The sequence below is a fragment of the Musa acuminata genome, chromosome BXJ1-3, assembly GCF_036884655.1.
Source record: "Musa acuminata AAA Group cultivar baxijiao chromosome BXJ1-3, Cavendish_Baxijiao_AAA, whole genome shotgun sequence".
Classification (NCBI taxonomy): domain Eukaryota; kingdom Viridiplantae; phylum Streptophyta; class Magnoliopsida; order Zingiberales; family Musaceae; genus Musa; species Musa acuminata.
Window position 1 is genome coordinate 43,113,576 of NC_088329.1, and position 14,601 is coordinate 43,128,176.

The 14,601-nt window shown below is 41.2% G+C and overlaps 2 protein-coding genes across 2 annotated transcripts; one reads left to right on the forward strand and one right to left on the reverse strand.

Moving 5' to 3' along the window:
* Positions 1–137: 137 nt before the first annotated feature.
* Positions 138–2,810, forward strand: LOC103978665 (putative kinase-like protein TMKL1). The gene is made up of 2 exons (XM_009394538.3): positions 138–1,748; positions 1,844–2,810. Exons 1-2 carry the CDS (start codon positions 317–319, stop codon positions 2,482–2,484), a joined length of 2,073 nt encoding a protein of 690 aa, XP_009392813.2. The 5' UTR covers positions 138–316; the 3' UTR covers positions 2,485–2,810.
* Positions 2,811–6,343: 3,533 nt separating this feature from the next.
* LOC103978664 (probable voltage-gated potassium channel subunit beta) lies at positions 6,344–14,164 on the reverse strand. Its single transcript, XM_009394537.3, has 4 exons — positions 13,505–14,164; positions 11,026–11,169; positions 8,378–8,542; positions 6,344–6,672 (listed from the first exon to the last, which is right to left on the reverse strand). Exons 1-4 carry the CDS (start codon positions 14,066–14,068, stop codon positions 6,559–6,561), a joined length of 987 nt encoding a protein of 328 aa, XP_009392812.2. The 5' UTR covers positions 14,069–14,164; the 3' UTR covers positions 6,344–6,558.
* Between the last annotated feature and the right edge of the window lie 437 nt (positions 14,165–14,601).

A 14,601-nucleotide genomic window follows, 5' to 3' on the forward strand; every position in this document is an offset into this window, starting at 1 on the left:
TAGCCGGTGGGTTCTGGCAGTAGGTGGGACCCGATCCAAAGGTGAGACGGGTGTGGGTTTTCTTTGCGAGTGAAGTTAAGAAATTTCTGCTGCCTAAGCCCTACATCAAAACCCACCATCTTCCTCTGCCTTCTTCCCCTGTTCTCACAGCCCTCTCTGTCTCTCTCTCTCTCTCTCTCTGCGGTCTCTCCGCCTCTCTCTATCCTTCACAGCGAGCCATAAAAATCCTGTTCTTTTTGGTTTCTGCACTCATCGCATCGGCTTCTCTCCTCTCCTCTCCTCTTTCCTCTGAGAACTGCCTTCGTTGCCTTCCAAAATGCCTTCTTTGCGTTCAAAACTAGCTCCTTTTCCTATCTTTTCTCTTCAACCTTGCTCTTTCTCCTCCGCCTTCTGCTGGTTCTTCTTCTTCTACCTCGCTGTGTTCTTCTTCTCCTTTTCTTGTTCAGAGGCCGCCTCGGCCGACGTTGTCCTCCTCCTCAACAAGATAAAGCCCGCCCTCCAAGGATCCGCAGCCAACGCCGAGCTGTCCTCTTGGAACGCCTCCCTCCCGCTCTGTCTCTGGCGTGGCCTGGGATGGTCTGTGGGTGCCGACTCCGCAGTGCTCCGGTGCGAAGACGATTCGGCCCTTCGCTCCAACCTTTCCCTCTCCTCGGACCCCTCTCTCCGCCTCCTTTCCATCCGACTTCCAGCCGCCGCCCTCGCTGGCTCCGTCCCGCCGGAGCTCGGCCAGTTTTCCTACCTCGAGGTAGTATACCTCGGTGTCAACTCCCTTACCGGCACCATCCCCCTTGAGCTTGGGAACGCCCCTGCACTCGCCGACCTTGACCTTTCCAGCAACACCTTGGACGGAACCCTCCCGCCCTCCATCTGGAACCTCTGTGACCGCCTCATGTCGCTCCGCCTTCACGGCAACAACCTCTCTGGTGCGGTTCCTGACCCCGCGGAGCCCAGCTCGAGCTGCGACAAGCTTAAAACTCTGGACTTGGGCAACAACCGTCTTCAAGGATCCTTTCCCAACTTCATCACCAGGTTCGGTGGGCTGGAGGAGCTCGACCTCAGCAGCAATCTCTTCTCCGGCTCGATTCCAGACTCGCTTGCGGGTCTCAGAAGCCTGCAAAAGTTGAATCTTTCTCACAACAACTTCACTGGGCCATTGCCCGCGTCGTTCCAGGAGTCCAGTTTCACGGCGGAGGCGTTCCAGGGAAACAACCCGAGTTTATGCGGCCCACCACTGGGGAAATGCGGGTCAAGTTCCGGGCTGAGCGCCGGCGCCATCGCAGGCATAGTTATCGGGCTGCTGGCTGGGGCGGTGGTCCTGGCGTCGGTGTCCATCGGCTGGGTGCAGGGGAGGAAGAGGCGGAACAGGGAAAGGAAGGCGGACGAGGTGGAGGACATGGTGTTCGAGGAGGACGGGAACAACGGTGCGGAGGGGAAGCTGGTGGTGTTCCAGGGCGGCGAGCACCTGACGCTCGAAGAGGTGCTGAACGCCACCGGGCAGGTGATGGAGAAGATGAGCTATGGGACGGTGTACAAGGCGAAGCTGGCCGACGGTGGGAACATTTCCCTCCGGCTGCTGAGGGAAGGCAGCTGTAAGGATCAAGTTGAGTGCTTGCCGGTCATCCGCCAGCTCGGTCGAGTTCGGCACGAGAACCTGTCGGCGCTGAGGGCGTTCTACCAAGGCAAACGAGGGGAGAAGCTCCTCATCTACGACTTCCACGTCAACAAATCCCTTCATGAGCTCCTCCACGGTTAGTCCATTTGCCGTCCCCCGAAATCTCTCTTTTTCTCCATCTGATCACATACAGTCATCACAGCTTCGTGCTTCGATTCGATGTCTCTGCAGATAACAGAGCAGGGAAGCCGCAGCTGAACTGGGCTCGCCGGCACAAGATAGCCCTCGGAGTGGCGCGGGGGCTCGCCCACCTCCACACCGCCCTGGAGACGCCGATCACGCACGGCAACGTGCGGTCCAAGAACGTGCTCGTCGACGATCACTTCGTGCCGCGTCTCGCCGAGTTCGGGCTCGACAAGCTGATGGTGCCGGCGGTGGCCGACGAGATGGTGTCCGCCGCCAAGTCAGACGGATACAAGGCGCCGGAGCTCCAGAAGATGAAGAAGTGCAACCCGAGGACGGACGTGTACGCCTTCGGGATACTGCTGCTGGAGATCCTGATGGGGAAGAAGCCGGCGAAGGGGAGCGGGAGGGACGGCGACGGGGCGGACCTGCCGTCGCTGGTGAAGGTGGCGGTTCTGGAGGAGGCGACGATGGAGGTGTTCGACGTGGAGGTGGTGAAGGGGATACGGAGCCCGATGGAGGAGGGCCTGGTGCAGGCGCTGAAGCTGGCGATGGGGTGCTGCGCGCCGGTGGCGTCGGTGAGGCCAGACATGAACGAGGTGGTGAAGCAGCTGGAGGAGAACAGGCCTCGGAACAGGTCGGCGCTGTATACTCCCACCGACAGGAGTGAGATCGGGACGCCATTCTGAGGCCATGCCAAGCCACTGGAGCTTCTTCTTCTCATTGGATCGGTTGCTGCTGCAGTGCTGCTTCCAAAGGGATGAAGAAGAAGAAGAAGAAGATGTGATAAGAGTAGAGAGAGAGAGAGTAATGCTGGTGAGAATAGTGGATTGCTTAGTTTGCTGCTACACAGTGAAACCTTGAGTCTGAAGAGTGTCTTTTGTTGGATGAGGAGAAGGCAGATGAACTCTTCCTTCTTCTTCTTCCTTGAGCTGATGACCAAAATTGATGGCATTATGTATTCTGTGGATCTTTTCAGAAGAAATTGTGAGTCTTTTTGGTTTGATAGCAGCCATATTTGTTTGTGTACAAGAGATGGGTGACAGACATGTTTGTTCTAAAGCTTTGATAGCTTGTCACTGTGAGTGGATGGTTTGGATGTGCACTGAAACCATTATTTTGTCCTCTCCTCTCATGTCTGAAGAGGTTCTTTTCTTGGACAGCAAAGATGGATCAACTCTTCTTGCTTGAGCTCATGCCCATGATTTGCATTATTGTGTTTTTTGGTTCATCTTTCTGGCATCAAAGGAAGAACTTTGTGAATTTATAAGATGATTCTATGGTGCTTATTCATGTCAATCAATCCTTTTGTAAGAGTGTTTTTTGACAATTTAACATGATCATAGCAAATTTTAGGAAAATCCAGTAAGAGAATAGAATTTTTATGAATAGATATTTTTATATTTCTTTTTCATTTCAGATGACATAAAAATCTTAGCTGTAAAAATTGAACAGAATGAAATTTTTGCTTGCTTGAAAGATCCAATAAATAAAATGTTGTCCACAAGTTGTATGATGAGATGGTCGACGCCGTGCTCGGTGGACTCCGAGCTCAAGTCGTACGGTTGACGGCATCCGCGAGGCTTTGAGACGGTGGACAGAGACCGCCGCAGTGCGGTTGACGGCATCCGCGAGGTTGGTGGACAGAGACCGCCGCCGCTGCGGTCTCTTCCGGGTGCGGGGAGATTAGCGACTCCCGTGTCTCGGCCGAGGGACCAAACACGAAGAGGTGGCCAGCCCGTTTGGCTTCCTTTTGTGGGTCCCATATGTGGGTCCGAAACACTAGCGAATAGAAACTAACGCTTTTGTGCTCGGTGGCTCGGGAAGGTTACGGCAGCTGCAAACCGCGAGCATCTGCTCCACCTACCCCCAATTCCTTTGGTCTTTTTAGCTCGATGTTGTGCAATGTGAAGAGGAGAAATTGTTGGATGGGCAGACTACTTTATTTTTGACCATATACTGCCCAACTTTTCCCATTCGTATGATAGACACTAAAAAAAAAATGACACCTACCCATTTATGATTTATTAATTCAAGAACATAAAAAACACCTAATTGTCAAGAGGTCAATAATTTAGACTGTCTTTTACGTAATGAAAGCAAGTTTTCAATTTGTCTTTGTTGATTAGGCATGTTAAACGCTTGTCTATAATGTCTAATATATGTCTTAGGGTTTACTAGATCTCTTATAGTTCATTGTCAATTACATTTGTATTTAAATGACCATTTTTAACCAAAAACAAGGTATATGCATCTTGCAATAATTTACGTATAAATTATTTGGGCTAATTATGCATTAGCTCCTCATTAATTTAGTTATAATATTCTGGTCTCTATACTTTAAAAAGTTATATTAACATTAATATACTTACGAAAGTGAAATATCTAAATTCATTTACCCTAACGTCATCGATTTTACTAACAGAAACATGAAAACAAAAGGTACAAAGATAACTTTAACGTCCCAATTTGTGGTGGCGGATGACATCGATGGTGGCAGATGACGATGACGTTAGGGACCGAGGATGGGTGTTGTGGATGAGGAGAGCAGCAATGAAAGATGAACATTGCTTTGCATTTGCATCAATATCGATGTAGATATTAATCAGCAAAAGAGTCGCTTGACATCTGCATCGACAACCCTTTCGCCGCTCTGTATCTATGTCGACGTCGACATAGTTGCAAAGCGACAAACTGGTCGCTTGACCTATGCATTAACACCGACGCAAATGTAGAGCAGTGTCGCTCGATAATAATGTCAACATCGACGCAGTTGCCAAGCAGCGAAAAGATCATCGAAGTAGATATAAAGTGGCCCTCACCTCTCGTTGCTGCTCTCCTCGTCCACAACAACCACCCACGACACTCAACGGTACCTCGTCCACCACCATCAATGACATCCGCCATCACTAACTAAAACATTAAAATTATATTTTTATCTTTTATTTTTTTATTTTCATTGGTAAAACTGATGGTGTTACGGTAAATGGACTTAGAAGTTTTACTTTCATAATTATAGGGATGTTAATATAATTTTTTAAAGTATAGAGATCATGATGCTAAAGGTAAATAACTACAGGGGTAATATGTGGTAATATGTAATTAACCCAAATCATTTCCAATATCAAATTTCTTCGTATTGTGATAATATAACATTCATGATAATTAAGTGCGTACGCATCAAGGCAGTTGTCGAACGATGAAAGGGACGCTTGGCATCTCTATCAACACCAACGTATATGTAGAGTGACGCCGCTCGACAATTGCATCAACGTTGATATAGTTGTCAAGTGACAAAAGGACCATCGATATAGATTCAAAGCGACAAAAATGTTACTCAACAACTACATCGGTGTCAACACAGAAGTGATCCTCACCTCTCGTCACCACTCTCCTTATCCACAATAGCCACCTGTAGCCTCTCGTGGCATCGCTGTCCACCACTACCAATTGAACATTAAAATTATATATATTTTTTATTTTTATTTTTTGTTTTAAAATTTTTGTTAGTAAAATTGATAGTGATAAATAGATTTAGATATTTCACTTTAAAGATACTCACGTAACTTTTTAAAGTGTTAAGATTAGGATGATAAAGATAACTAAATAGACGGATAATCTATAATTAGCCTAAATTATTTCTAATATTAAATTTCTATATATTGTGATAATATATATATATATATATATATATATATATATATATATAACATTAAAAGTAATTATAGTATTTTTAACATCATAATGAGCTCTTAAAAGATATAGATGCCAACATAGACACCAGCAAATGGTTCATGAAGTAGGTGGTCAAAATTGATAACCTTTTATTTCTTCTTTTTTCTTTTCGCTTTTCTATTTTCTTTCCAACCTTAGAATAGTTGAGTGAGCCTCACCATTGTATGCTGTCGTCAATGTGGTGTGGTCAAACACACTGACGCTTAGACAAGTCAACTAGGGATATCACATGGTCAATGCCCCAATCCAACCACCTACTATTTTCTTTTTATTGACTTTTTGACTCGAATCGATATGATTAAGGACCACATGGTACTTAGAAAAGTCAAAGCTAATCACCCCAATCTTGATTTAACATTAACTAAGTAGTAGTTTTTTATTGCAACATTTTGGTTTATGTCGGTTTCTTGTAATTAGTTTATGAATATACAGTTCAAATACCTAACAAAAACCTTTGTTAACATAAGAACAAGTATTACACAAGGCGGGTCTAATATTAAAAGTCTAAGAACCATTTTGTTCTTGATCTCAATTCAATAAATAAGTTCAAATTAATTAGTAAAGAGAGTTCCAAGTTGGATCTTATCCATTTGACACAGGAGACTATAAGAAAAAGAAAAACAATATTACCAAATTAATGACATCAATCGTTTCACATGTAATTGATTTCCAACAATAATATTCACAATGAAAAAACTTATCATAACAGAGAATAACGAATGGATAAATATTTGCAACTTGAACAAAGATATTAGGCAATTTTTCTCAGCTGTAATCATCCACCACTCATCAGACAACCAAAGATTGCAGAAATACAGTAAATGAAAGTTCAGCGGAATTCGCAATGTTGATCGATCAAATTTGTTCCCACAATCAACAGCTTTATGCATAAAAATGTTCAATGTTCCAGGAAGAAAGCTAAAGAAGTTTTTAAGTTCAACAAGACCAACTAATGGTGACCTCAAAAAATAAGCAACTGTGGTGGTGCAAACACCAGTCGCCATGAAGTCACAATAGAAAGCATGGAGTCACCGGTATGATTCCGGACGCTTGGGTTTGCTTTGAACAGCTGCCTCTATCTTCTCGATTACATCGGGCGTCAGCTTGGGAATGACCTCAAGAGCCTGTATGTTCTCGACGATCTGTGTTGAAGACGTCACAAATGTGGAACAAGACAAACAATGGGGATATCAAACTCTTTTGGAGATCTTGAAAACAAAATAGCAAAATTTGCTTCTTTGTATATCGCGACATTATATGTACTAGAAGAGAACTTCCTTATAGCCAACTGTCTTGACACATTATAGACGCGCTTCTACCCGGTGACTGGCCAACAACATTGGCCATTCTTGTTAAAATATATCAAATTGGACATCTAGGAGATGCAACAAAACTAAAGGGAGGAGGCATCTCGGTATCACTCTCCTACTTCAGCTGAACTGCCTTTTACTTACCTGAACAAGATTCTCCGTTCACAAAATAAGCAGTCAGCGACCCTTTTGGTGCATCCTTTCATCTTTCCTACTTCTGATACTCAAGACAATCAAACTACTTGAGGAATCAAGCTACTGTTCATTTTCCTCCCTATAAACTGGTGCACCTTGACCCTCTAGTCTTACTAAATTTCAGAACTAATTCCACTCTATGAAACTAGAAAGGTCATAAAAGAATTAGAATCTTTAATTGAATAAATGATGAAAAACATAGTGGTGAAAGTATTGGATTTCATGAGATTTGGATAAGGTTTAAATCAGACACACAAAAGAACATATCTAGATGTTTTGAGGATCAACAACAACAGGAAGGAAAATCTTAATTGCAAAAGTTATATTTGAATCAGCCCTTTGTCACACGACAATATAAAAATCAACCACAAAGTGCTTCTTAGTGATCATTTATGTAATTGCAAGTACAAAATGCAAGCTACCTTCAGATAAATCCTGCATTATCTACTAAGAGTTAGAAAAACAAAACAAACAAACAAAATTTTACTGTCTTTTAGACTTGATAAACCTTCAAAAGTACACATTTGTACTTTTGATATTCTTATGTAAAATCTTCAAGCTAGGAACAGTAAGCAGGATTGCCTACCTGCATCTCATCTTCCTACTGACACCAAATGTATGTTATCCAGAGCATTAATTCAGAATTAGATCACAGGTAACACCAAAAAACCAAATGAGATCATAGGTCCAATCTTGTTAGGATTAAATATGGATTGTATTTATGATCCGATGACCCAATAGCCACCTGATCCAGCAATTCAGTGCAACTTCGGATAAAATATGGATCAACCCTGTCAATTCATGCATAGCCCTAAAGCTCATTCCTGTCAGGTTGCAAAGGCTATCATTTCTTAATAATTGATAATCATGCTGCAACCATCAAAATTTTCCACAGCATTATATAATGGTTCCATTTCTTTTGTTCTCCTATTGATGCTTCACTTCCTTGATCCCTACTTGACAAAGACATAACCATGCTCAATACTTGTCATCTCTCATGTCAAGGATTACACATAACGACACTAAAGGAACTAGGTTCAGGTAGTGCCAGCAATTTAAAAAGTTGTGTGTCAAGATAATTCCAACACTCAGGGTCCTTTGTTTAGACCTCAACTTGTTTCATACTTTGCTCACATTATCTTTTTTGCTAAGTCTATTTGTTCCTAGATAATATATTGCTTCAAGAAATTTTTTGATATAACTACAGCAATCAACCAAAAATTTTATAGATACTGAATTTTCTTCCACGGGTACTTCAACTCTACGATTTACACATATAAGGAATAACTCATATGTAAAAGAAGAATAATTGCATATACTAGATATTGTGCATATCACATACCTGACTCTCCTTCGTGGCCCCAGTAATTACTGTTGAAACATGTGGATTTGATGCACACCAAGCAATTGCAAGTTGAGATAAAGGAACACCTAGTTCATCTGCAATTGGTTTCAGTCCATTAACTTTCCTTAGCGTGTCATCAACCAGTGATCTGCTTGCAAGATTCTAACAAGCAGAAAACTATAATTAGAATCCAACAACAAAAAAAGGTTAACATTAACAAGAATGAAAAGTAGATTACTATAAAAAAAATCAAACTAATCAAGAAACTAACAAAGTATTAAGATAAAACAAGAACAACCAGGGTTAAGGTTTTCATTACTGGCCAGGAAATTTTTAAAAATTATCACAAGCCAATAGTTTCTTTGTGGCAAAACCATCCACCATTTCCAGAATAGTTTACTAAAATGATTACTGCCAAAGAAAGAGTGGTCTTTTCTGATGAACTCACTGATACCTCCTTCCTACATCTGTAAAAACAATGCAAAACAAAGAAACATCTGACTTTGACCTAAGATTAAAATTGGACGATTGTCATGGTTCATAATTACCACAGAGCATTCCCTCATCAGCTGGTTGCACATGATACCATTTTGTCCAAGGTGTAATCCTTATTAATTGAACAAACCAGAACTTATTATAAATTGTCTCAAGACAACATATGACTTGAAGAAATGAGAATATATATCAAACGGAATGTAAATGATAAAAATGAAAAATAATGAAACCAATACATTAAAAGCTAAGTACAATAAACATTAGAAAATATATATTTATTATATAATTTAAAGAAAATTGTAGTAAATGACTATACAAAAGACCCAAAACTTGCCCACCAGCAACCTCAAAGCGAGTGGTAAGACCACAAAAGTGAAAGTAAAGAAAACTTATTTCCTTCCATAAGATTTTTTTTTTTGAAGAGACCTGCCATAAGATTTGCAATAAACTTCAGATCCCATGATATCTCCTTTTTTATCATAGAATTCTTGTTCTTTTAAGAGGTTTATAGAAATGCTCTATCATCTTTTATTCTCTTTTTCACATTCTTTCCTTCTTATCTTATATGATTGTTAAAAGCCAACATCCTTGTACATAACAGATGGCAAATGTGATTTCTTTTGTACGTAACATCCTTGTACGTAACAGTTAGAATGAGTGTCCTACTATGTCTCATAATTATACTCACTTTTTTGTCTTTCTTGATCTTGATTTCCTTTTCTCCCTCCACCCTTGCATTCCTCTTTTCTTTCTCTTCTTTTGTGGCTATACGAAGAGGTTAAAATTGGCCAATTCCAATTGACTTTGATTAGTTTCAAATAGATTCAAGACAAATTCTGACTATAAGACCAAGAAATAGGACAACAGCTTGGATGCTACCAATATGGATTGGGTGTATTGTACTGGTTACGGCAATGAACCATGGTTCTATGATGACTATAAGAGGCTGATAACAAGTATCCATGATAATCAATGCCCTAGAGAAAGAAATGCTAGAGTCCTTGAGCTGATCAAGTGCTCTAATAGTGTGATACCACCGGAAAGTGAGATTGAGATACAAGTGGCAACTACGTCACATCAACATGCTCATTGGTGCATTGAAACCTTCACCTTGACCGTTAATTGGTTTCTGCAAGAGCCTAGATTTTATTACGGTAAATGTTACTTTACTTTAGTAGACAACCCATATTTCATGCAATGCTTAGGAATCTCATATGGATATCCTATGAAATCCTAGAATGTCATCCAAACATCATCAAAATCTAAAGCTAGAATGTTCACCCAACAAATCCCATTTTATCCAAATTCCACCCTCAAAAGCCTGGGATTCAAATTTCAATACCTCCTTTGCCATGGATGCGGGTCTGTGCTAAACATTCTCAAATCCCACCTCCTCAATCCCACAATCCAAATCCCAAATAAACTCATGATTCAATTTCCAAAGGTACCCATGGAATTTTTAAACTACAGATCTGACGTGTATTTGTTCCAAACATTTTCAAAATCTCACCTCCTAGATCTCACACTCCAAATCCCAATATCATGATTCAAGTTTCGAAGGTAGCCATGGAATTTCTAAAATCTAAATCCTGGTATTTAGGCATTCCCACCCCCAATATATTAAATGCTTGAAATCCCTCAACTAATGATAAATTTTGATTCTCATTTCAAACTTGGAAAATGTCTAATTTGAAACTTCGTTCTTTGGATGTTTGGACTTTGGAGAAGTCATAGACTTCCAAATACTCACCAAACAGCACACCAATACCTAGTATCCCCATTTTTACAAATGAAAGGAAAGAACTAGTTTAGCTTTCTTCTTTGCTCAGCTTCATATCAAGTTAACTTTATGAAAGCACAACCAACCTGCTAAGGAGATTATGAAATGACCAAGATCCAATAATTGAAAGCAGATGAGTTTCTTACAATGCAAGAGAAACTCAATCTAGGTCAGGTATTGAATACTTCAGCAGCATGATCATCCCATGGGATTATCTAACCCGAAAGTAATACGACACACTATTGATGGGACCAAACTGATACTGCCCAAAGTTTCGAAATACTCCATTGCAGTTAAACTCGAAACTTACTGATTAAGGTAAAAAAAAGCATAATTGCATATAATGAGTGATTAGTGTTTTCAACCTCACCTTGTAATTATCCAGTGCAAACCGACTATCAGGTGGTATATTTCCTTTGTTGTATTTCCCAGTCAAAACTCCTGATGCTAACGGACTCCATGTGGTAAGACCCAGGCCATAAGTGCTGTACAGAGGAAGGAACTCCACTTCAACCTGTACCAACATCCAATAAATACTAAGCACAAGTTTTTGTTTGTCAAATTCCAAGCTAAATTTTTCATAAAATATGCAATGTTAAATGAAACATGGTTCTAACTTAATAGTATTTTCCTTTTATGAAAAAATGAAACATGGTTAATATTTATAATATTTCAGTTCTATACTGCTTCGCAAGACTATTTGCTGACAGATATTACGAGCTTCAGAAAAATAGTTGACTTCCTGTTTTCGACATCATCCAATTTCCAAGGTATTTCAGATATTAAATTTTACAGGTTTTAAACTTGGCATACTAGTTCGTTCCAGATTACTGTGTGCTCTATTCAACGGGCTGGCTCAAACTATGATTGTGGGATGTGATGATCATTCCAAATACATAGTTAAATCAGATTTTTCAAGAGTGCATGTTTGAGCATGGTTCACCATATGGTCACATATACTGAATTATTCAGGGAAATGGAACAATGTAGTGTTTAACACAGAAGCAGGCCAGTATAGTAACTGAATGAATCTAACATATAATAGGGAAACAAGGACATGGAATAGTCTAATACAAAAGCATTATTACAGAATTGAGATGATAAATGACTGGATCTGTCTCATATCAACATAGACTTCAACACCCAAGGAAAAGGCCACCCAGCAAAATAATGGGAGAAATTTTGCACGCAATGACAAGGCAGTCATGGCAGTCACAAAAGCAGAGCCGCAGCATTAAAATGATTTGGTAATTTCAATGCTCCCAACTCATTGACATCCTACAATCCTTTTTCGTTATGTAGAAAAGACAAACACTCAGGAAAACAGATTCATACATTTCAAAATCATGCAAGAAGGGATAAATCAACTAGGGTCCAGTTCTTGCATATAAAATATATCTTTATTTAATAATCAACTATAAAAAGTGCAGCTTCAGGTGGACCAACTTCAAAAGCTTGCTCGTCCCAATGGCACTAATACTATGTAGAATTAACAGGGATGAACTGATGTAATTCTGGTGCTTAATAAGCACAAAAGCACTATGGTTATGGTGCAACAACGCCTCCTAACTATTTGGATCTCTCTATATATACTGTTGCACCATTTGAACATATAAAAGCCAAAATCTTCTGACTAAGCTTGTAGGTGATACGAACAAAGACCACACTTATCTAACCAAAAGTAACTTGAAACCTATAATATTCCATCAAAACATTGGCTGATATCTCAGTCTTGCAATCTGAAAACATACAAATCTATCTTAACAGATTGTAACTAAATAGAAAACAAGTAAGAAGGTGCCCATCTGTTAGCAAGGAAACAACAATCACTAGGACTTTTCCTCCATATCCAAACTTGTAACAGATCACTTCTCTTTTGAATGCAAAATTATGATATTTTCTTATCCTTTTGTCATATCTTCTCCTATCCTCTTCATCCAACCATTTTCTCCTACACCCACTGTCTTTTACTCTTATTACATAGATGTAACCTTTGCATTTAGTAATGTTGCTTTACAGAGTTGCAGTGAAGTATTTCATGCTAAATGACCTAAAGAGTGATAATTTTATATGCAACTTCTAGTTCAAAGAGAGAAAATATTAATATAGGAACTACTTAACTCTTTCCTCGCTATTAAAGATAATCAAATCCCAATGAAAAACTTTAGACAGACCTCTAGACAGGCAGACAAGGACTAGAAAGTTCAGCAGTTTGATATAAAGCCACGAACCTAGTAAACCTTAAGTACACTGATGTCTAGAAGAGTCACCAAATTTAACATTGAATAACACCTTTCTTGTCGGCCAGTTTTTTTCCTAGATAATAACAGAAAATTAGCATTCAGCAAGGTATACTGAAATCAGTATTTCACGCTTCAAAACCATTTCCGAACTTCTGCCTCAAAGCAACTACAGACATTGAATAGTAATAAGAGAAATTACTGGAAATAAAAGAAAGAACCCCTCAATTGGAAGGTGCAAAATTGGTAGTATGATGAAGTACTTGAAAAATATAAGCAAAATTGGCAATATGATGAAGTCCTTGAAAAATATATGGTCATTATAAAACAACACATCCTTTTAAAAACACTGAGGCATAATCCATATCAGAATCATAGCAAAAGCCAAGCGAAGACAAAATGTCGTAATCCATTCAACGAGTTGATACCAAAACTAAACCATGTGAGAATCGGTCAGTCAGCCGCGAACTCAAGATCCTTCAATCAAATACCCTCAAAAAGGGTACGTTTCTAGAAAAGGAATAATAAGGAAAACCACCGCATTAAGATATCATATCACAGAGATCTTGGCATTGATTACAACTAAAATTAGGTCAGACGAGAGATTACCTTGTGGCGCGACAGGAGGTTGTACTCGGGCTGCTCGACGATGGGACCGACGAGGTCGAGGCGGTGAGCGACGGCCCAGGCCTCGGTGATCTGCTGGGCGGACCACTCGGAGGTGCCCCAGTAGAAGGCCCAGCCCCTGTCGACGATGTGGTTCATGGCGCGGACGGTCTCCTCGATGGGGGTGGCGGCGTCGGGGCGGTGGCAGAAGAGGACGTCGACGTAGTCCATGTCGAGGCGGCGGAGGGAGGCGCGGGTGCCCTCGACGAGGTGCTTGCGGGAGAGGCCCTTGTCGTTGGGCCCAGGGCCGCCCCAGAAGATCTTGGTGGAGATGACGAGATCAGAGCGGCGCCAGCCGAGCTCGCGGATGGCCTGGCCCATGATCTCCTCGGCGCGGCCATTGGCGTAGACCTCGGCGTTGTCGAAGAAGTTGACGCCGTTGTCGCGGCAGCACTGCAGCAGCGACTTCGCCTCCTTGACATCGATCTGGTTCCCGAACGTCACCCACGCCCCGTAGGAGAGCTGGCTCACCTTCAGCCCCGACCGCCCCAAGTTATTGTACTGCATCTTGATCTGATCCCCTCTTCTTCTTCCTCTTTCCTCTTCGCCCCGTTCGTGGACGCGAGACGTACTACGTTTGTGCGAGCGCAGAATGGATGGTAAAGCCGCCGCGGTAGTTATATATAGAAGGATCACGAACAGGAAAATAATACCTATTTGACTGCTGTACTTCCTCAAACTTTTACCTATTCTCTTAGTGGTTCACATGTACGAAGAAGCCCTTTGGGGCCCACACGATTACTGGTGAAGGGATCTAAGGTGGGATTCGAAGAGTAGGAGTCGGGAAAGCGTTTATAAGGAAAGCAGAGCATTCAGGTGTGGCGGATGAATGCCAGCTGGCGCCTGTGAAAATGCATTGTGTGCGGACCTCCAAGCGAGTATTTAAACCCGAATCCGAACACAATCCTATTAACTTAAATTCCACGATATGGTCGATTAAAACAATATGATCAGTGAGTAATTGCTTTAAAGGAATTTAATTTATATAATTAAAGTAATTCAATTAGATATAAAAACTCTTGAAAACCTGTTCCAGATTA